The sequence below is a fragment of the Copidosoma floridanum genome, unplaced genomic scaffold, assembly GCF_036245765.1.
Source record: "Copidosoma floridanum isolate Cflo_tuat_1 unplaced genomic scaffold, Cflo_Japanese_pri ptg000013l, whole genome shotgun sequence".
Taxonomy (NCBI): domain Eukaryota; kingdom Metazoa; phylum Arthropoda; class Insecta; order Hymenoptera; family Encyrtidae; genus Copidosoma; species Copidosoma floridanum.
In genome coordinates, this window is record NW_028321890.1 from 25,721,898 (window position 1) to 25,741,617 (window position 19,720).

Genomic DNA, 19,720 nt, shown 5'->3' on the forward strand with positions numbered 1-19,720 from the left:
ATAGAACTAGTTATAAATAAAAATCGAGTTTGAAAATGCAGCGCTGGGTCACGTACTGTAGTTCAAGATCACTTGCGTCAATGAGAAAAAAAAAGAGCGAAAGTATTGTGTAATTTGTGTGCGAGAAAGTGGGTGTGTGCCATGCCTCTGGCTGTTTCTTCTCGGCCGATCGAATCGGCAATAAATAACAACAGCTGCTCTGCCGCCAAAGACCTACATATTTATACATGTGACATATAAAATGATGCGGCAAATATATACATGTTTGTTGTAAGCGCGTAGCGCGTTGGTGGAGAGAGACAGTGGAGGAGGAGCGGTAATTAGATAAAAAAAAAAAAAAAAAAAAAAATTTCATTGGAGGGAGACAGTGTACGGGACACGTATGTTCTCGTTAGTTACGCGGAACGCCGTGACAGGCGCAGCGCCACACAAAATTCGTCTGTCGTTCGCTGGCTGGTTGGCTCGTTGGCTGATGCTTTATTTTGCATCACCCGCATCGTCAGCTCGCAACCGCGGAGCTATACCATAAGTACACGTATCCCATACACTTTACTAATTTACCTTACGAAAAAGTGTGTTTAGCATTTTTTACTGGACAACGAAAATTTATACACGTGGAGTCATGGACATCAGGAGCTTCTAAAGCTCATTGGTGTTAAGGTGACGGACGGAAGAGAGAGTGAAAAGTTGCAATACTTACAACCATCAGAAGAGAAGAAGTAAAAGTTCAACGTTGTGTACATCAATTTGTAGTTGGTACCTATAACTTATCATCTCTCAAAATACCTATCTATTACTATCCACCTATCCGATAAAGGAGGGGACGACACAAGCACGAGGACAAAGCACATAGTACTCCTTCTTTTGGAGTAGCAAGATTGAGGTGTGTTGACGGACGAACGATTGGGAGGAGAAAAATCCTGGAAACAACGTTAGAAGAGCACCAAGCTCTTCTTTTAACTCGCAAAAGTGTCGGAACTAGAACCCAGGGCGAAGATGAGGGCCGCGGGCATTGCGTTGATCAGCGTCGCACTTACGTGCGCCGTTATCGGCAATGCCTACTATCAGAAGAAGCAGTTCTATCCGTCTGTCGTCTATATAACCAAGTCGAATCCTAGTATGGCCGTGAGTATGGCTTTTAACACCTTTTGCAAATCGTTTACTGTGTTCCTCTTTCTTTGCCTGAGAGGATATGTACCCATTTGCTGCTCAGGTTTTTCGATGGAAACACAACTTTAAAAATAACTTTGTAGTTGATCATGTTGCTGTAAGATTTACATTTTTCTATCTGCTAATCAAACATTTAGAATTTTACTTTTGTTTTATTCTTGCCTGATGGATTATAAATTAAAATTAAGGTACTGCAGAGAAATATGCACAAAAGGAATAGCATCAATTAACATCTCATTTGCACTTATACATTACAATTTTTAGTCTCGGTTATTTGAATTTGTTTTTCTACTTTTTATTTATTGTTTACGGTATTTATAAATATTACATGTAAAGTAAACAATGAGAGCCATTGTAATACATTTTCAATTACTTTTTTTCAGGTCATATATGTTCAAGGTCTCATACTTGTTTTGATGGCAAATTCTCTATTGAGGAAAATTTTCTTTGGAAATCTAAGAGCTGCAGAATTTGAAGTAAAATTTCACGTTACTGCATTTAATAACCAAATAAGTTCTTTTTCTTGAATTCATTTTTGTAACATTCTTGAATTTTTTTTTCCAATAGCACTTGATGGAAAAACTCTGGTATGCCGTGACAGAAACGTGCTTGGCATTCACAGTTTTTAGAGATGACTTTAGTCCAAAATTTATTGCATTGTTTACGTTATTACTATTTTTAAAATCATTTCATTGGCTAGCTGAAGACAGAGTTGACTATGTAGGTACTCTTATAAATACATTTACCGGGCAGCTAGCTCATTAGTTGATCATTATTAATTTTATTAATGTATTTTCACAGATGGAAAGGAGTCCAGTGATAACATGGCTGTTCCACTTGAGAATAGGCACGTTGTTAGCACTACTGTTTTCAATAAACTTGGCTATGTTCAATTATGCTTACACATCAACACTCTCAAAAGGACCTTCTGTACAACTTGTATTTGGTTTTGAATATGCTTTGCTGCTTACCGTTGTTTTGAATATTAACATCAAGTACATTCTTCATACAATCGATTTGCAAAGGGATAACCCTTGGGATAATAAGCCTGTATTTTTATTGTATACTGAGTTGATAATTGGTTTATTGAAGGTAAGAGAATTTTAAACAATACTCGAGAATTAAAGTACTTATTAATTTTTTTGTCAACCATCATCTCTCTTATTTGTATGACGTGGTGAGGAACCTCCCCAGTCCATGAATTGTTAAGCCCAATACATTTTAAAGAATAATTTTTTTCAGGTTATGCTGTATCTTGCATTTGTTGGAATTATGATGAAAATATTTACCCTACCTCTATTTGCCTTCAGACCCATGTATTACACAATGAGAAACTTTAAAAAAGCTTTCCACGATATTGTGATGTCTAGACGAGCTATTAGAAATATGAATACCATGTATCCTAACGCGACACCGGAAGAACTGGCTGCTGCTGATAATGTTTGCATCATCTGCAGGTAAATCTTTGATATTTAAATATTTTTTTTACTAACTTATTTTACCACTATTATTAATATAATAACTTTTGCAGAGAGGAGATGGTTTCTGCAAGCAAAAAGTTACCATGCAATCACATTTTCCATACGGCTTGCTTAAGGTCTTGGTTTCAACGTCAGCAAACGTGTCCTACATGTAGGTTGAATATTTTAAGACCTAGTCAATCAACGACGCGACAACAAATTCAAGCTCAACCTCAACCTCAACCTGTACAGCAACCGGCCCCACAGCCTCCTCCTGCTCCTGGACCAAATCAGCAACGTAAGTTTCACAGAAAAGTTTTTTTCATGAATAAGTTATCAATAATTTCTTTATAAAACAACATCTTTTAAATCAGAAGCTGCTCCACCTTTCCAATTGCCACCATTCTGGGCGAATTTTCCGGCACCACCCCCAATACGCACCTCACAAGCAGCATCTCAAGGCTCATCGTCGCAACCACAGCAGCAACAACCAGGCACAAGCAGTAGTGACAGCTCTACAGATCCTCCTCTTGGTACGGTCGGTGGTTTCCCAGTATTTTCTCCTTCGACTTTTCAAACGATCATACCCATGCCACCTGTACCCTTGCCACCACTTAATTTATCAGCATTGAGTGAAGAAGAATTAAGGCAAATGGAAGGTGATATGCGACAAGCAGTTGAACATAGAATCGAGACGCTAAGGAGGGTTTATTTACTTATGGACGCGGCTATAGCAATGATGGGCCAGTATCAAACTGCTGCGGTTACTACAGGGTAAGTAGAAAACAAAAATTAAACGTCAAATAAGTACTTCAACGATGTTTAATTTAATAGTTCCTCTTGACTTTTTACTTGAACTAGATAAAAAAAAAATATATCAAACTATTTCAGCATTAGTGTCTCACCTACAAAAAGTGCGACGGATGAAAGTTCTCAATCATCGACGAGTGCAAAGGCGGAAGAAAGCCCTGAAGCATCGAGTTCCAACGAAGACGCGAGTACGAACGCAAACACCACAGACAATTCTAAGCCAACAAATGTAGACAAAGCGCAAAATTCTATTCAAAAGACTGTTACTAATACACCGACCGATGACGTAGCCGTGACCTTGACAGCAGCTGCACCATCGTCTCCAAACACAAATAACATCAGCGAACCTGTGCCCTCGACGTCCCAGGTAAACGAGTTACCAAACGATCAAGAAATGCTGAGGCGGAGAAGATTACAAAACTAAACGAATATTGACGAAATACTGTCGGTATTATTTTTATCAATTTTAATTCCAAAAATTTTTCAAATGATAACACAAATTTCTATACCTGTTCCACCTTAAATATTGGTTCTTTCTATCAGATATAAAGTATTTCCATGGAGTGGAAGTATCACAGATAAATTTACATTAAAAGTAACTGAAATGTTGAAACAAATAGTTACCTTCTTTAAAATTCAACAATAAAACGATCTTTCTTAAACGATTGCCGATGCTTTAAAGATCGTAAAATGACTGAAATTTTTTAAAAATTACAGTATACTTTACTTACTAGATTTGAAAAACTGAATATATTGATAAAATAGATGCTGGATAGCGCAGCCTCTCAATGTGTGATATAATTTGTGAGAGTGTCATGTGAAAAAACTTGATTAGTCGTTTGGCTTGACCTAAGCTTTGCTTGCTGAGGGTTACAAACAAAACTTTGACCAATGAACGTTAGTGAAGGATAATGATCCAGAAGGAATTAAGATTCATATTTTGAACTCAGGAAGGTCAAAATATCCTTGAAGATAAGTAACGTTATGAATGAAATTGAATAATATTTTTAGTTTGAAAAATGGATTAAATTTTTTTTTTTTTTTTTTAAATAACGATTAATTTTATTAATTATAAAATAGATGATAAAATTAATATCGAAATCTTTTTTTGCAATCAAATTGTTTTTCAATAAACTTTAGCAGTACTTTTATTAAATATCGAAAAATATAGTATACTGCGTAATTTTTTCTCACAAATCATGAATGAGCAAAAAAATAGTATACTATGTTTTGTTTGATATTTAAAACATTTTTATTTTCTCGTTTGATATTTTATGACGTTAAAGATTCTGTTGTTTGCTTTAAAGTATCTATTATTGACAAAAACAGCAAATTACTGTACAGATATTTTCGAAAAAAAAAATTTGTTTAGTATTTAGCCTGAGTGAGTGTTTCTATCAGTGAAATATGTAAGTAAGCATAGGAAATAAGTTTGTTGTATAATTTAAAGAAAAAAAATGTAAATAAATAACAAATTTTAATAAATTAATTATTTACAAGTATTTTGTTAATAATTAATAATTTTAAATATATGATAAAAACTGACAATTAAAAATTTTTTTAGTACTTTTTAATTTTATCTATATTTTTGAAGCTTCTAACACATCATATGTGATAGAATATAATATGGCGGGCCGCGAGTGGAGGTGTGTTGTGGTTGGCGAGCGGACGCGGGAGGGCGGGAGACAGCGCACGTAGTTCACCCTTAACATCAAATTTAATCTGTATATTATATAGATATAATATATACACACTTAAGATATACTTCTCCCATCTCGGACAAGCAAGCAATTAATTTTTCATTCTGAATAAGTAGAGGTATTCTCACTCATTTAGAAGTACGAAGGAACACTTTAAAGTTCAGCAGACGAAACACCCCAAAATACACCTACAACATAGGTACTGCGTTTTTTAATTTCTACAACATGTTGCGAGACATATTACCATTATTACTAATATGGTTTTAAAAAATTGGACTGCGTGTGTTATTGTGAACTTCTGCATGGAATTGATGGAATACTTAAGTAAATACAGAGACGGGATCATGCGATGATAGGAGCTAGGGAAAGAATCAAAGGAAAGAGTGGCTTATTTGGCACACGGTGATGCGGTAGACTGTGTGAGGACGTGGACCGGTCTAGTTGCACACCACAGCATCACTAAATATTTAGCGACCGGCTTAGAACAATAGGCAGCCACCACCGGGAAAGGTGATTAGACCGATGAGTTGTTAATATAGAGTTGATAAAATACACAATACTTTGTCATAAGCTCCATGTGATACTGAATGATATGCCACATCAATTGATCAATAGAATAAAAGATAAGTTAAATCAAAACTAAGTATATGCACAATAAGTACCTACTTAATTAAGTAAGAATAAAGGAAGGTGTGCGCATCAATGCAACAACAGAGAAGAATAAAGGCAAAATAAGTACCTAAGAAATTGAAAGAAGCCTAAAGAAATTGAATTAAATTAGATTTTTTATTCAATTAAATTAAAGAGCTAATTAAATTAAGGCTCTCGTATTAGCAATAATATGGTATATTTTGTACAGAAATACAAATAATACATACATTTCTGTTACTTACAATTTTCTATCACAAAACATGTTAAGCTTACATACAATGTTAGGTTGAATGAATTAGTAAAATTTACTGTTATCAGTATAAAATAAAATTATAAATTAACATAAAAGTAGTAGTAGATGAAATATTACAAAAACTATTAAGGTAATATTCAATATATGAATTTAAATAGTGTGCCTGAACTAATATATTATTTTTCCCATATAACTAGAAATAGGTAAGTAAGCATGTGACATAAAAAAAAAGAGAAAATTAGCAGAATTAAGTATAAGTTGAACTGCATTGAATATTTTTGTGTGCATACGCAGAGAATATCGGTATGATATTCTTTGGTAGGTAATAAGTAAGTATTCGCCGCCTCCACCGTTCCAGACATCAGCGGAGGAGGACTGCAGCAGCAGCGCAGGGGGGAGAAAGAGGCCAGCGCGCGCGAGGACACCGTGCATGCATGCATGTGTATGAGAAGAGAAGAGCGTGCGCGCAGACGCGCTCGAGGATACGTGCATGGTAAAGAGAAAGTCAATTGACCTGTATACCTATATATACGAATCGTGCGGACGCGTCATCTTGGTCGTTTGTGTCATCTACGAGGAGAAAAGGCGACCGGCAGATTACTTTCCAGAATTTGATAATATGATAATCGGATAAATAAATCGATCTACTTCAAGTGGTGTGCAGCGCCGCGCGTGTGTGTGTAACGTGGTCGCTGTGTTGTTGCAGTGAATAACTGAATAAAGCACGAGCAGTAAGCAAAGTACACGCGCACTTATGTATACACATAAGTTATTGTATACGTTTATACAGGGAGAAGAGCTCGTTTTCCCGCGCCAGCCGCCGCAGAATCTGCAGCTGCAGAGAAGATAAGCCTGCAGCTAAGATCAGTTTTCTCGAAAGAGAGGAAAAAAAAAAAAAGTGGAAAACAAGAAAGAAGGGGACATCACTAAAAGAGAAGACGATTACGACGACTGTAGCCACAGCAGCGGAGTGTACATACACAGCTTGGCGTGTGTCTCGGCTCTTTCGTCCGTCCGATAGAAGAGCGCGGGTTTATGCAACTCTGCTGCATTTGTAAAAACGTGTAAACATTTCCCGAGTGTAAACAAATACACACATGTATACGTATTTGTGTATATAAATAGATGGAATAGACCTACACACCTATATACGGGTTTCGTATATATAATACATGTAGTATACATATACTTGAAAAATCGTCGGCTCGGCTTCGTCGTCGTTGTGCGTATACTTATTATATACTTGGTGCTTGCCGAAAGAGAGAGAAAGGGTGTCTTGTTCTCTATCTCCGCTCTAATCTGCACGTATATAATCCAGATTAGTGCACCACGTATTTACACACTCTCAGCTGATTATTTATTATACAGAGAGGCTCCGAGAGGAAGAGTAGGCGCATAAGTACTATACAAAAAAGTTTTGGAGTCGTCAGCAGAGCAGCCTAATTAGCCACGAATTCTCTCTTTGAACTCTGCTTCGTCTTGTGTTCATGTTCTTCTGATGCCAATCTGCCGAAGGGACATCGGCATCGCACCCAGGCCGCCCAGTATAGTGTGGCGTACGCGCGAACTGTAGCACACGCACATAACCATTACTATATTGTCTACCTACCTACCAACTACCAAGTACCTAGTGTAGAGTAGAAAGAAAGAGTAGGAGAGCTACTTGACTGAAGCGTATGTGTATATGAAAAGAGGATGGTTGGCGGTGTATAACCTTGAATTATGATCAGGCCTTAGTATTTTTATGAACATCATCGACGAGGAGCAGGTTGCTTACCATATGTATATTTGTAACGAGGCTGATTTTGCTGCTGCTTCTGTACTACCAATCGTCGCCCTTGCATCATAGGATAACGTATACTTTCGGATCACTTCTCAACCAGAAATTACCGTGCAAAGTGTGTTATTTTGTGTGTGCGTACGCGTGCGTGCTCTCTACAGATGGACAATCATCGGACGATTTGCATGAATATGTGTTTTATAAGGTTGATAGCAAGCTGAAGAATATATATACACATACAGAAGTATACCGCGTGAAAAGTTGTCCTCTCAAAAGACATTAGGACATGCATGTGTGATGCAGAGAGTTTTTTATAAGTCATCTTAAAGGGGATAAATTGATTTTGCTTTCTGCTAAAGTATTATTTCATTTTTAGTTGAGTAATAATTGACGAACTTTGTGTTGATTGATACTCGAAGAGGAATGCCAGTAGTTTGGTGATAATTTTACAATTTTATGTGGCAAAATTAGTTTAACATCATGACAGACACACGAAGAAGAGTTAAGTTGTACGCTTTAAATGCAGACAGACAGTGGGATGATCGTGGGACAGGACATGTGTCCTCTTCTTATGTCGAGAGGTTAAAGGGGACTTCTCTGTTGGTCAGGGCTGAAAGTGATGGAACTATACTGTTGGAAAGTAAAATCCAGCCAGATACTGCCTATCAAAAACAACAGGTAATCCTCACGTTACTTTTGCACTTAAAAAATAAGGAATTAAAAATTTAAGTTCACCCTACTTTTTCAAAGATAAGAATCTTATTTGATAGTCTCTGCCGTTATGAAAAACACTTATTTTTGTAAACTTGTTATTAAATTATCTAAAGATTTAGTGAATTAATTGACGATTTATAATCGTTTATCGGATTAGATGATTTCGTAGAACTATTTTTCTTTTTGTATTCTTGTCAACCGAGAATTTGGTAAGTTATATTTCAGTTCTCATTTATCAATTATTTTTGGAAGTATAGTTTTTGGTTATATTTTCAATAAACGAAATTTTTTGTTCTCGAAGGCAAATGTAATAGTTTTTGTTAGGCTGGGAAATATAAACATTTTGATTTATTGGTTGACATAAAATTATATTATTTTATATGAATGCAATTATTACGAGTTTCTGAACGTGTCATAGATGTACGTAACCATACAAAAGAGTAAGAATTATACGAAAATTTATAATCACCATTGGAAAATTATTTTTTAAGTATACAATTTTGATAAAACAATGAATAATGCATATTTTTTTATTTTTTAGGACACTTTAATTGTGTGGTCAGAAAGTGATAATTATGATTTAGCTCTAAGTTTTCAAGAAAAAGCCGGTTGCGACGAAATATGGGAAAAAATATGTCAAGTGCAGGGGAAAGACCCATCTGTAGAAATTACCCAAGATATCGTTGAAGAATCCGAGGATGAGCGCTTTGACGAGATGTCGGACTCTGCGCCGCCCATCGAATTGCCTCCCTGTGAGCTCGGCCGCCTCGAAGAGATAAGCGAAACCATAGGACAATGCCTCTCGACGCCGATGCGCAAGGAGAAGCTCGCTATGGCCATCGAGCAGGAAGGCTACATTAAAAAACTGCTCAATCTATTTCACACGTGCGAGGACTTGGGCAATATGGATGGGCTTCACCACCTGTACGATATTTTTAAAAATATATTTCTTCTCAATAAAAATGCACTGTTCGAGGTGATGTTCAGTGACGATACCATCTTCGATGTTGTGGGTTGCCTTGAATACGAGCCTAGCCTGCCACAGCCTAAAAAACACAGGTTGTATCTGCAACAGCTTGCCAAGTTCAAACAGGTCATCCCGATCACGAATGCTGAGCTGCTCGCCAAAATTCATCAAACATATCGTGTCCAGTACATTCAGGACTGTGTGCTACCAGCCCCGAGTGTATTCGAGGATAACATGCTTACGACTCTCAGCAGCTTCATCTTCTTCAACAAGGTCGAGATCGTCACTTTGATACAGGATGATGAAAAATTCCTCACAGAACTGTTCCGCCAGTTGACGGATGAGAACACGCCTGACAGTAAACGACGCGATCTGGTGCTCTTTCTCAAAGAGTTTTGCAACTTCTCGCAAAATCTCCAGCCACAAGGCAAAGAAGCTTTTTACAAGACGCTAACAGCTCTAGGGATTCTTTCGGCACTCGAGATCACCCTCGGTATCAACGACTCCCAGACAAAAAATGCCAGCATTGATATTTTGAACTACATTGTTGAGTATTCGCCGAGCGTCGTCAGAGATTATGCGATTCAGCAAGCCAACAGCCAGATGCCGCACGATCAAATGCTTGTCAATGTAGTGATAGCTCAACTCATCAACGACACCGATTCTGAACTAGGTAGATATTCGCATGTCTTATTCGTGTATTACAATTTTTAGTTAATTTCTTGTTTTTTTCTAATCTTGTAATTGCAACGTTTCAGGTGGTGCTATACAATTATCCGGTGTATTGCGTATGCTGCTTGACCCAGAGAATATGATAGCTACAGTAAACAAGTCAGAAAAAGCTGACTTTTTAAACTTTTTCTACAAAAGCAGCATTGGTATCCTAATTGCACCTCTATTGGCAAACACAATCGGCGATCAGCCGGTGCGCGAAGACTACCGGACGATTACGCTGCTTGCAATCATTCTCGAATTGCTTTCGTTTTGTGTCGAGCATCACACGTATCACATCAAGAATTGTATTTTAAACAAGGACTTGCTTAGGAAAATTCTCGTACTAATGAAGTCAACCCACACTTTCCTTGTCCTTTGCGCGCTGAGGTTTATGCGCAAAATTATTGCTCTTAAGGATGAGTTTTACAACAGATACATCATCAAGGGCAATCTCTTTGCACCTGTTTTTGATGCCTTCGCGCGAAACAATGGACGCTACAACCTTCTCGATTCTGCCATTCTTGAGATGTTTGAATTCATAAAATTGGAAGACATCAAATCTCTGTGTTCGCATGTCGTGGAAAATTACTCAAAAGAACTAGAAGCAATTGATTACGTCCAGACGTTTAAGGCTCTCAAACAGAGGTACGAACAACACCAAGATAAATTAAAAGATCGCGACAGAGGAACGCTCGACAGGTAAAGTACTTTTTCCGATAGTGTACGTTAATGATGAGTAAAAGTTTGAAATTAAATTGTATTTTTTTATGAATTCTAGTGTACCATCGATATTGAGAAACAGCCGGTATCGACGCGACCAGCGGCAACTCGAGGAAGAGGAAGAAATGTGGTTCAACGAAGAGGAAGACTTTGATGACAGCGAGGCTGTTGTGCCGGGTGCGGCAGCTGAAATTGTGTCTCCGAGTGCGGCGAAAAAGCAGCCAAATTCGCCCAATAACTCGACTGGCAGTCCAAACTCCAGCAGCCTTCCGCTTGATTCAGCGACTATTAACAAAGATCCAAACAGTCCGACATCACAGCAGGTGCTTTCGCCAAATTCACAGCAGCTACAAGCTACAGCCAATGTAAATAGTAGCATGCCAAACTTGACAATCGCAGCTGTTACGCCGGCAACAGCACCCGCTGTGGCACCCATATCCGCCATTATGGCACAACAGCAGCAGACACAGATCAACAGTGGTGGTGGCAGCCCAGTGTCGACGAACGACTTGCCTGTAATTGGTGTTACCGCGGATGTGACGAATCCCTGCGCAACTATCAATGCCGTTGACAAAACTGGGACTAATATTTTCAGAAAGGTATGTCGATTTATGTGTTCGTATAGATACATAAATATTATGTTTGGTTGATGCTTTTATATTGTTGCAAGAACATACATCTCTAGGATTGTGTGGAATTTTCATAATGATACCTTTTATAATTTTTTTCGTGTTACTTTCTTATTCTAGATTATGTACAAAAATTTTATATTTAACGTAATAAACTTATTTTTAGGTTAAGTTGAGCGAAATCAAAAAGAAGCTTAAAAAATTTCACAAAAGTTTATATACAATATCGCGTTAAATTTTCATAAAATCTCATAATCTGCAATTTTCACTTTAATATTATTTTAAGCTCTTAAAACTTATTATTGTAGATATATTAACATCTTAAAAATATTTATTAATGTTTACTTAGTAAATAATCTGACACGAAAAGAATATAAGATAGTAACTTAATTAATTGTGTTATTTAATATTGGAAACCAAAATGCAATAAACAAAACACTTATTTCATCAAGTACACGCAAATTCATCTAATAAACTTTCTTTCAAACAGGGATTGGTTGATTATGAAGGTGACTCGGATGAAGAAGATGAAGAAGAAGAATCAGAGTTGACTCCTACGGCTAAGCGGCAGCGACTCTCATAGTAGGCAAACAATCCGTCAATAGTAAGAGTGCTGTGACTAAAGGTGGGCAAAATACTGTATTTAAATTTTAAGAATATAAAATACAAACACTTTACGTATTTTAATAAATACTACAATACGCTACGCGTGTTCAAAGGAATTCAGAAGTTGTAAGTGAAAGGCATAACAGTAAATAAGTAATCCGGTTACAATGGTCATTGTAACTAAGAAAAATTTTAAATACAGTATTTAAGTCAAGTGTATTTAAAGTACATGACTATTTTAAGTACAAACGTATTTGAAATACATTTGTTTCTTTGTGCAGCTGAATAAAACCATATATTTGTAACATCCATTGTAAAACGATGTCAAACAAAAAATAATTGACAAACACACGTACACACAAAACTTACAAATGCACTGTTGCAATGCATTGAAATTCCTTCAACATAAAATTTAGTTTCCAAAATGTCAAATTTTTTAACTGCGATCTCATGTTTACAAATGACTTGAACAACACTACTGATTTAAGCTTGACAAATGATGGACCAAGGGAATATAATACGATAAATATATCTTATGAGATCATACAAGTAAACTTCTGGATAACATTCCTTTATTTTGGTTTTCAATGATTCTCCAGAGGAAATTTCCTCATTTTTGTCTTCCATCTGCAGGGGCCTTACAATACGTGACAACGAATGACTTAAAATTTTTTAAAGTAGCTTTTTTTTTTTTTTTTTAATTTTTATTCAAGTTATTTATTGTCATCATGATCGCACTGACTCTTTTAACGATTCATAAATTGTTTTAGCATGACCACTTTGTAAGGTTAAATTCGTATTTCTTGAAATTCGTAAATTTGTAAATTGTAGATATCTTAATACACCCCTGGAGCTGGAGGTTTCATATGAAATAATGTATAGCACTTACGTGATTTTACACGAAAATAATTATTTATTGTTTTGATAGTGTAATGTTATCTATGCTATGTACGAATTAGTTGATAAAAGATGGTTGCAAAACAAAAATTCAACAAAAATTCTTTTTCAAAGGGATATGAAAGTTATGATTTTATGCGTCGAATATTATTTTACAATTTCTCCTACACTAGACCATCGTATATGTATATATTTGATGTATAACGTGTATTACGTGGCCTAAAGGATTTATTATTAATGAATTATTGATTGAAAAATTTCTTTAGGTCATAAACATACATGTATAATAGTAACATTAGTTTTAACATTTTCTATTGACTTTTATAAAAAATTTCAATGTTAATTATTTATTGTGCGAATTGTAAAATAATTTTATGCATTAAAATATCTATTATAAAATTTTTCGTATTCGTTAACTTTCGTATTCCTTTAATATTCCCAATCCATAAAAAATATCTCTTTTACTGAGATACCATGCTTTAAAGTTTTCAGATTAGTGCAGAACCGAAATGATCGAAGGAATCTTCAATGAACTCATGTGACATGTAAGACAAATTTTTGTGCAAATCGATAGCGATGATCGGTTTGATATGTTGTCACAAGCAGAGGTGGGCAGCATAATATTAACGCGAGTACTTAACTTTATAAATATTGACACCGTTGCACATAAATTTGAGATGATTATCTAGCGAATTTTTATACTTGAGAAAAATTCCTAAAGTTGTAAAATGTATCTACCCAAGAACAGAGTACTGTGAAATTGATGTAATAATGAATTGAACTTTTTTTTAAATTTTAACTGACCATTGTAACATGAAAGTATATAGAGATTTATTCTTTATAAGAGTTGAATTTGAATATACGTGAATTGAAATTGTATTTTATAATTCAAGACGAACACCTTGCTCTCACCTCTGTAGTAAATTTAACCTACTAAAAAAAGAAAAAAAAAAAAAGAAAAAAAATTAAGACTATTGTTATGCTGGGTGTAATAGACGCAAAAAGAAATAGTTATGCGTAAAAGCCTGTCGAATCTTTACTAAAATAAATATAAGGTTCAAGTCGTATAATTGAACTTTGAATGCGTAGTTTGTGAATGGCCATTATAAATAATATACATGAATTCAATGTGTAGTTATATAAAACGCGGACTGTTTCGGACATTATATTTCTTTTTATATATACATATATAAAAATGATAATTATAAAATTTGACGCTTGAGTGTTGTTATGTGCTTTATGTATATTGTACACTACATATTGTAAATATGAGATTCCTAAGTCCTTTAGGAATAAGTAATCTCTCATCATCGACCGTCGTTCCAAATGTTCTTTGACGTTGAAATAAACTTTTTGAGCTAATAAAAGAAAGAAGGTGAGAGCAAAACGGGTGAGAATGTGATATGAATGCAAGTAAACTAGATGGTGTAAATGTTGTATAATGAATTTGTAGAAAAAGTTAAAAAAAACAACTTCGAAGTATTTCATGCGCAGAAAACAAGACAAGCAAACAAATAATGTATGATGCTGAGGCCAATATACCTATTCATACTGTTTAAGAAAAATTTTCAGCTAGTGCATTGACGTAATATTTTTAGACACGCAAATCCAATGTACAATACCTATATTTTAAAACCATACTTTATATATACCAAGGGTAGCAGTAGCAATTTTCTTTTCCAATCACTTTTTTACAAAGTTGCGGCAAATGTGTGTTAACAAAGAAAGATTATACAGCGATATAAAATTGAGTTATAAACTATTAGTTACTGAATAACGGGGCGTACATGTTTATACATTTAGCGATCTGTAGCAGAAAACTTTCTATCGTGACAACTACTTTTTATTACGATTATCTCAATCAATAGTTTTTTAAGAACACTTCATTTAAACATTAAATAATTATCCTGCATATACACACATAGATACGAAAAAAGAACAACTCGTCGGTGTTAATTAAAAATTTTTAATTTTACCAAATCTTCGTTTAGACTTAAAGTTGAAAAAAAAAATTTCTGCAAAAAACGGCTTTTAATAACGCGATACTTTAACGTTAGCATAAAACACATTAGTCTTAAATTAACAAAATATAAAGCATACCTTAGTTCCTATGACTTGTTAAAGATCGAAATGTTACGACTGTCGAAAAAAAGAGAGAGAGAGACAATTAAATGAACAAATTTTGTAAAAGAATACGAGTTTTCTGCTATGAATCTCAGCTTTATTCAAGTTGCGTATTGAATTATGATTTATAATAATAAAATGGTAAATTTAATCATAAGTGCGACAACACTGACACAATCGGAGTACACGCGCTGTAAAAACGAGAGAAATATTTAATTAAATAAAACTGAAAACCAAAACAGCGGTCTAAAAATGTTACAAAAAATAAATAAATTTCATACGTAATTTCACATACACGCTATACATATAATATACGCCTGCGTGCATCAATATATACATACATTTTCAAATTCAAACACACGCTTACACAGGACATTCAAACAAGGGCATTATTATTTTTCCAATTGTTACTACGGTAATATAAACATAATAAATGATTGATAATAACGGGAATATAGATACACAGAACCGAATACCACCACCACCCATCTATTCTACCGATGATTAAATTACCAATGTCTCTATGTTAGATTATCAGAATATCAGATTATTTGTAAGTAAAAGTTTTACAAGGAATACTATTATAACGTATTAAATATAAAACTAAGGACGAAATTTGGCGACGAAGCTCACTTTTGCACAACCTCGGCCTTCAATCGAGCCGCCAAAGCTCGACGCACTTGGAGAACAGCCGGATCAACCGTCGCCGTCATCGTCGCCTGATGCGCCTTATTGAGATCGCCCTCGACTGTGGCCTCGGCGAATACCCGCGCGGAACTCGGTCGGGCCGAAGCTGCTGCCGTCGCTGCTGCTTTATCCGCTGCTTGGAGTCTCCGGCTACGAGTGCGTTTTTTCAGGGCCACGAGCTTGTCGCGCTGGGCCTTGAGGTACAGCTGCCGCTTGCGGACATCCTCCTCGTTCGCCTCTTTTTTCTGCGGGATATTAATGTTAATAATAAAAGAGCGACGTACATTAAAAAATAAAATAAAATAAAATATAAATAATTATATATAAAATACAAGAGACGTGGATGATTTTCTATGATTATTATTGTTTAGTTGACTAAAGTTTGTCTAGAAATAAAAAAAATAAAAAGTAGGTGAATAAAAGCAAAGGGGCTGTATAAAGAAACAACCAAACAAAAAGGTATACTGACCATGTCAATTTTTTTGTACGAAAAACAAACAAATCAACAAAAAAGTTAATTGAAATAACAATAATCAATTAATAAAGAAGCTTTGTATCATATATTATAATCGTGTGATGTGAGAAGAGAGAAAATTGTGCGCAAATTTGTACATTGACACGACACGCGTCATAAGACGGCTAAGTATAAAAATAATATAATATATACGCAAGAGTTGGTTCATTTTCCTTTCTCACTCTTAATTCCGAGGTCGAACGATTCAAGAAATTCGTTTTATTGCACTCAATGCTATTGAGGTACATCTCTTTTCTTTCTTAATAAAAAAATCTTTATAATCGTCCAAAAGAAAAAAAAAACCAGATGTTTCACCTTTATTTCTTCGATCAAATTTATAAATTCCATGGATCCAAACGCATGAAAAACTCACCGGTTTGATGTTAAACCCTTCGTTACTGGTCGGTAGGATTTTACACCCTGCAAGGACTTCCTGACTCGTTTGTTCGTCAACAAGCTCGGCAGCTTCTTCGTCCTCCTCGAGGATGGGTGAGTCGTCTGCCGTGGATTTTCGAAGCGCCTCCTTGAACAGATTGCTCTCGTTTCTGTACTCGGCGGCGAGTCTCTCGTGCTCTTGGCGCATCGATTCTTCTTCCCTATTGTCCACGTCGACGTCTGCCTTTTCGATACTCGCTTGGCTACTGGATTTAAATAATGGAAAAATATCAAATCGTTGGAAACAACGACAATGTTAGCATTTTATTACAACAATCAGACTTTGGCACAATTTATTAATTTATTTTTTTTTTATGTATCATCTTTGGCAGGTACTGTGCTATTAGTAAGAAAAACTTGTCCAATGTACGGAGCTTACGTTTCAACGTGAAGAAGCTCTTCCATCGGCACTTCGTCGTCGTCTAAATTCTCGCTATTGTCGTCCGACGTGTCGTTGGCGCTGGTACTGGACGCGAGGCCGAACTTTTGCTCCAACAGCTTGAGAGCTTGCAGCTGAAGTTCGAGATTTTTTTGGATCATCATGCGCTTGAAGACCTCGTAGTCGTTCGCCGCCCAGATCTGCTCGAAGAGGGTCTGAAAATTGTGGCGACACAACGTGACTTGGGACTTTAAAAAAAATTTATTTATCGTTTTTTTCGTCATTACCTGCTGGAATTGCAAGGAAACTCGCGTGCTCTTGTTTAAAGTGCAAGCTCGTTCAAATTGCTCCGTCGAGATCCCCATGTCTTCCATGTAACAGCCGAGAAGCAGGTCAACTAAATTCTTGTACTCTTGATACGAGTCGCGGTACTCCTTGCAGTCCTTTGTTCCAGGCTCGAAAACTATCGTTAAAAATATTTTTGTTCATACCAACTGTCGTGTGTATATCGGGAAAATGAAAAAAAATTTATGTATTAAACATTTGGTGAAATAGTTACTCAATGATTTCTCTTCGATAAACGTTAACAGTGGCGCTGACCAAATAGGACCTTGCAGGAAACCCACCAGTGAATCGAAGACCCAGGCACTGTCGTCTTTTTCGGCCATTCTTATCGTTAAAAAAAAAAGGAAAGAAAAAAAATTGTATTGTTGCAACCCACAGTCTGTCAAAAATATCGTATTCCACAGAGTGCACAGTGTCACTTGATTTCTTTGTTTTTTTTCTTTTCAAAAGCACATTTAGCTGATGTCAAGATCAGAAGAGCAGAGTAGCCCTGGCAACGATCGGCATAACATTCTCGATAACATTTCAAGGGGGATACAAAGAGTGGGCATAATAATTACGTCTTTGAATATCTTGAGGACATAAAAATCTTTTTTTGTTTCGGCAAAAATATATATGGATGATTTTCATGTGGGTCAGAAAAATTTAATATACGGAAGCCAGGACACGACATCTGCATAAAAACGCATAGGGTACGAGGTACGAGTCTACGAGTGCACGAAAGCGCGCACACAATAATTAAGTTGCAAAGCAGACGGTTTCTATTTTATCTACTTAAGTACAGCCTAGCTGTTATTTCGTTTTCGGCTGTATTCTGTTCCGCAAATGCTGCCAGCGGTTAAGTTACGTATATTCTTATCTCTATGTGTGAAGATAGCACGGTGTAACATATTATAGTAATCGCTTCTTAGTAGTACCATATGGTCGATTTTATTAAACCATATAAGTAGAATATCTATGCTTTTGGAGGTCGATTTTCGGGTAAAAGATAAATTGTATACTTGTCGCAAACAGCACAGACAATGTCAACTTTTTATCTTCTATCTGTAATATTAGTTGCGGCTGGTTTATAATCGATTACATGACTCTACTGTAAGTTGTAGTAATTATTTGGATCAGCGCCTTCTACTTAGCGGTCTTCATTTTTTCGCAAAAAGTAGCTCCTATCAAATTCTGAATCAGAGCAATCAAGCTTAAAGCCATTTTGTTTGGTTCGGGCGTGTTTGGGATTCGTCGGCGGCCTTCGCTCTTGAATGAATCTCATCTAAGAATCAATCAGCGCCATCTAGCGGACGATTATTCTCGAGAAAACTCGTGGCTCAGATACCCTACGGACGTTTTTTTATTTCGGAGGACGAAGAAAAGCTTAACTCATATTTCGTTATGTAAAATAACATATAGAAATACGAGTTGTGCTTTTTTTCGTCCGCATACATGTGGGGCTAAAATATCTAAAAGTCACCGCTGATTGGCTATACTATTTGCAGGCGGTCAAATTTGTCAGACGACAAAAAAAAGCACAACTCATATTTCTGAACGTTATTTATAAAGACGAAATCTGAGTTAAGCTTTTCTTCGTCATCCGACTGAACACACTTATGAGAGGTCAATTTTCGGGTAAAAGAAAAATTGTAAACTTGCCGCAAGTAGCACAAACAACGTCAACTTTTTTATATTATATTTATAAGATTAGTTGCGGCTGGTTTATAACTGACTAAATGGCTCTACTATAAATAGTAATAATTATTTGGATCAGCGCCATCTAGCGTTGGGGATTTTTGAACTAAAAAGTGGCCCTAAACTTTTGGCCCACAGCATTAGCGCTTACAGCCATTTAACCAATTATAAACCAGCCGCAACTCATCCTGTAGCTATAAAATGAAAAAATAACAATACGTGTGTTTTTGGCGGCAAGTTAACAATCTATCTTTTACACGAAAATTTATCTTCAAAAGTATAAATTCATAGGAGGTAAATTTTTAGTAAAAAATAGATTGTTAACTTGCCGCCAAAAACACATGTATTGTTATTTTTTCATTTTATAGCTACAATATGAGTTGCGGCTGGTTTATAACTGATTAAGTGGCTCTATAGGGCTAAACTGCCTAAAGCTCTCCTTCAGAATTTCAGAAGCAATTTTTGGCCAAAAAAATCACAACCGCTAG

General features: G+C 35.9%; 3 protein-coding genes across 5 annotated transcripts; 2 read left to right on the plus strand and 1 right to left on the minus strand.

Annotated features, from left to right (window-relative positions):
• Window positions 1-412: 412 nt before the first annotated feature.
• Window positions 413-4,858, plus strand: sip3 (septin interacting protein 3). 2 transcript variants are annotated; one of them, XM_014363627.3, is made up of 9 exons: window positions 737-756; window positions 818-1,125; window positions 1,554-1,646; window positions 1,738-1,890; window positions 1,972-2,262; window positions 2,413-2,627; window positions 2,702-2,928; window positions 3,005-3,404; window positions 3,522-4,858. In XM_014363627.3, the coding sequence occupies exons 2-9, from the start codon at window positions 997-999 to the stop codon at window positions 3,862-3,864; spliced, it is 1,851 nt and encodes a 616-aa protein (XP_014219113.2). In that variant the 5' UTR covers window positions 737-756; window positions 818-996; the 3' UTR covers window positions 3,865-4,858. The 2 variants fall into 2 exon arrangements, with proteins under 2 accessions (XP_023245500.2, XP_014219113.2); XM_023389732.2 differs by having other exon boundaries at window positions 413-1,125; window positions 3,008-3,404.
• A 1,633-nt stretch (window positions 4,859-6,491) lies between these two features.
• Window positions 6,492-15,235, plus strand: flfl (serine/threonine-protein phosphatase 4 regulatory subunit 3 flfl). The gene is made up of 6 exons (XM_014363722.3): window positions 6,492-8,502; window positions 9,080-10,178; window positions 10,264-10,918; window positions 10,998-11,538; window positions 12,059-12,193; window positions 13,557-15,235. Exons 1-5 carry the CDS (start codon window positions 8,305-8,307, stop codon window positions 12,149-12,151), a joined length of 2,586 nt encoding a protein of 861 aa, XP_014219208.2. The 5' UTR covers window positions 6,492-8,304; the 3' UTR covers window positions 12,152-12,193; window positions 13,557-15,235.
• Window positions 15,236-15,665: 430 nt separating this feature from the next.
• Window positions 15,666-18,094, minus strand: LOC106647387 (cilia- and flagella-associated protein 36). Of its 2 annotated transcripts, none has more exons than XM_023389778.2 (4): window positions 17,770-18,094; window positions 17,211-17,673; window positions 16,770-17,034; window positions 15,666-16,127 (listed from the first exon to the last, which is right to left on the minus strand). In XM_023389778.2, exons 1-4 carry the CDS (start codon window positions 17,876-17,878, stop codon window positions 15,825-15,827), a joined length of 1,140 nt encoding a protein of 379 aa, XP_023245546.2. In that variant the 5' UTR covers window positions 17,879-18,094; the 3' UTR covers window positions 15,666-15,824. The 2 variants fall into 2 exon arrangements, with proteins under 2 accessions (XP_023245546.2, XP_089447809.1); XM_089591683.1 differs by having other exon boundaries at window positions 16,770-17,037.
• Between the last annotated feature and the right edge of the window lie 1,626 nt (window positions 18,095-19,720).

Excerpts from the sequence above, each read along its gene's own strand:
- sip3 (XM_014363627.3), top strand. The coding sequence starts at position 997 with ATGAGGGCCGCGGGCATTGCGTTGATCAGCGTCGCACTTACGTGCGCC. Across the intron at positions 2,628-2,701 it reads AATGTTTGCATCATCTGCAG|AGAGGAGATGGTTTCTGCAA; the intron begins GTAAATCTTTGA and ends TAACTTTTGCAG. Across the intron at positions 3,405-3,521 it reads ACTGCTGCGGTTACTACAGG|CATTAGTGTCTCACCTACAA; the intron begins GTAAGTAGAAAA and ends AAACTATTTCAG.
- flfl (XM_014363722.3), top strand. The coding sequence starts at position 8,305 with ATGACAGACACACGAAGAAGAGTTAAGTTGTACGCTTTAAATGCAGAC. Across the intron at positions 10,179-10,263 it reads CGACACCGATTCTGAACTAG|GTGGTGCTATACAATTATCC; the intron begins GTAGATATTCGC and ends GCAACGTTTCAG. Across the intron at positions 10,919-10,997 it reads GACAGAGGAACGCTCGACAG|TGTACCATCGATATTGAGAA; the intron begins GTAAAGTACTTT and ends TATGAATTCTAG.
- LOC106647387 (XM_089591683.1), bottom strand. The coding sequence starts at position 17,878 with ATGGCCGAAAAAGACGACAGTGCCTGGGTCTTCGATTCACTGGTGGGT. Across the intron at positions 17,038-17,210 it reads GAGCTTCTTCACGTTGAAAC|TAGCCAAGCGAGTATCGAAA; the intron begins GTAAGCTCCGTA and ends ATTTAAATCCAG. Across the intron at positions 16,128-16,769 it reads AAGGGTTTAACATCAAACCG|AAAAAAGAGGCGAACGAGGA; the intron begins GTGAGTTTTTCA and ends AATATCCCGCAG.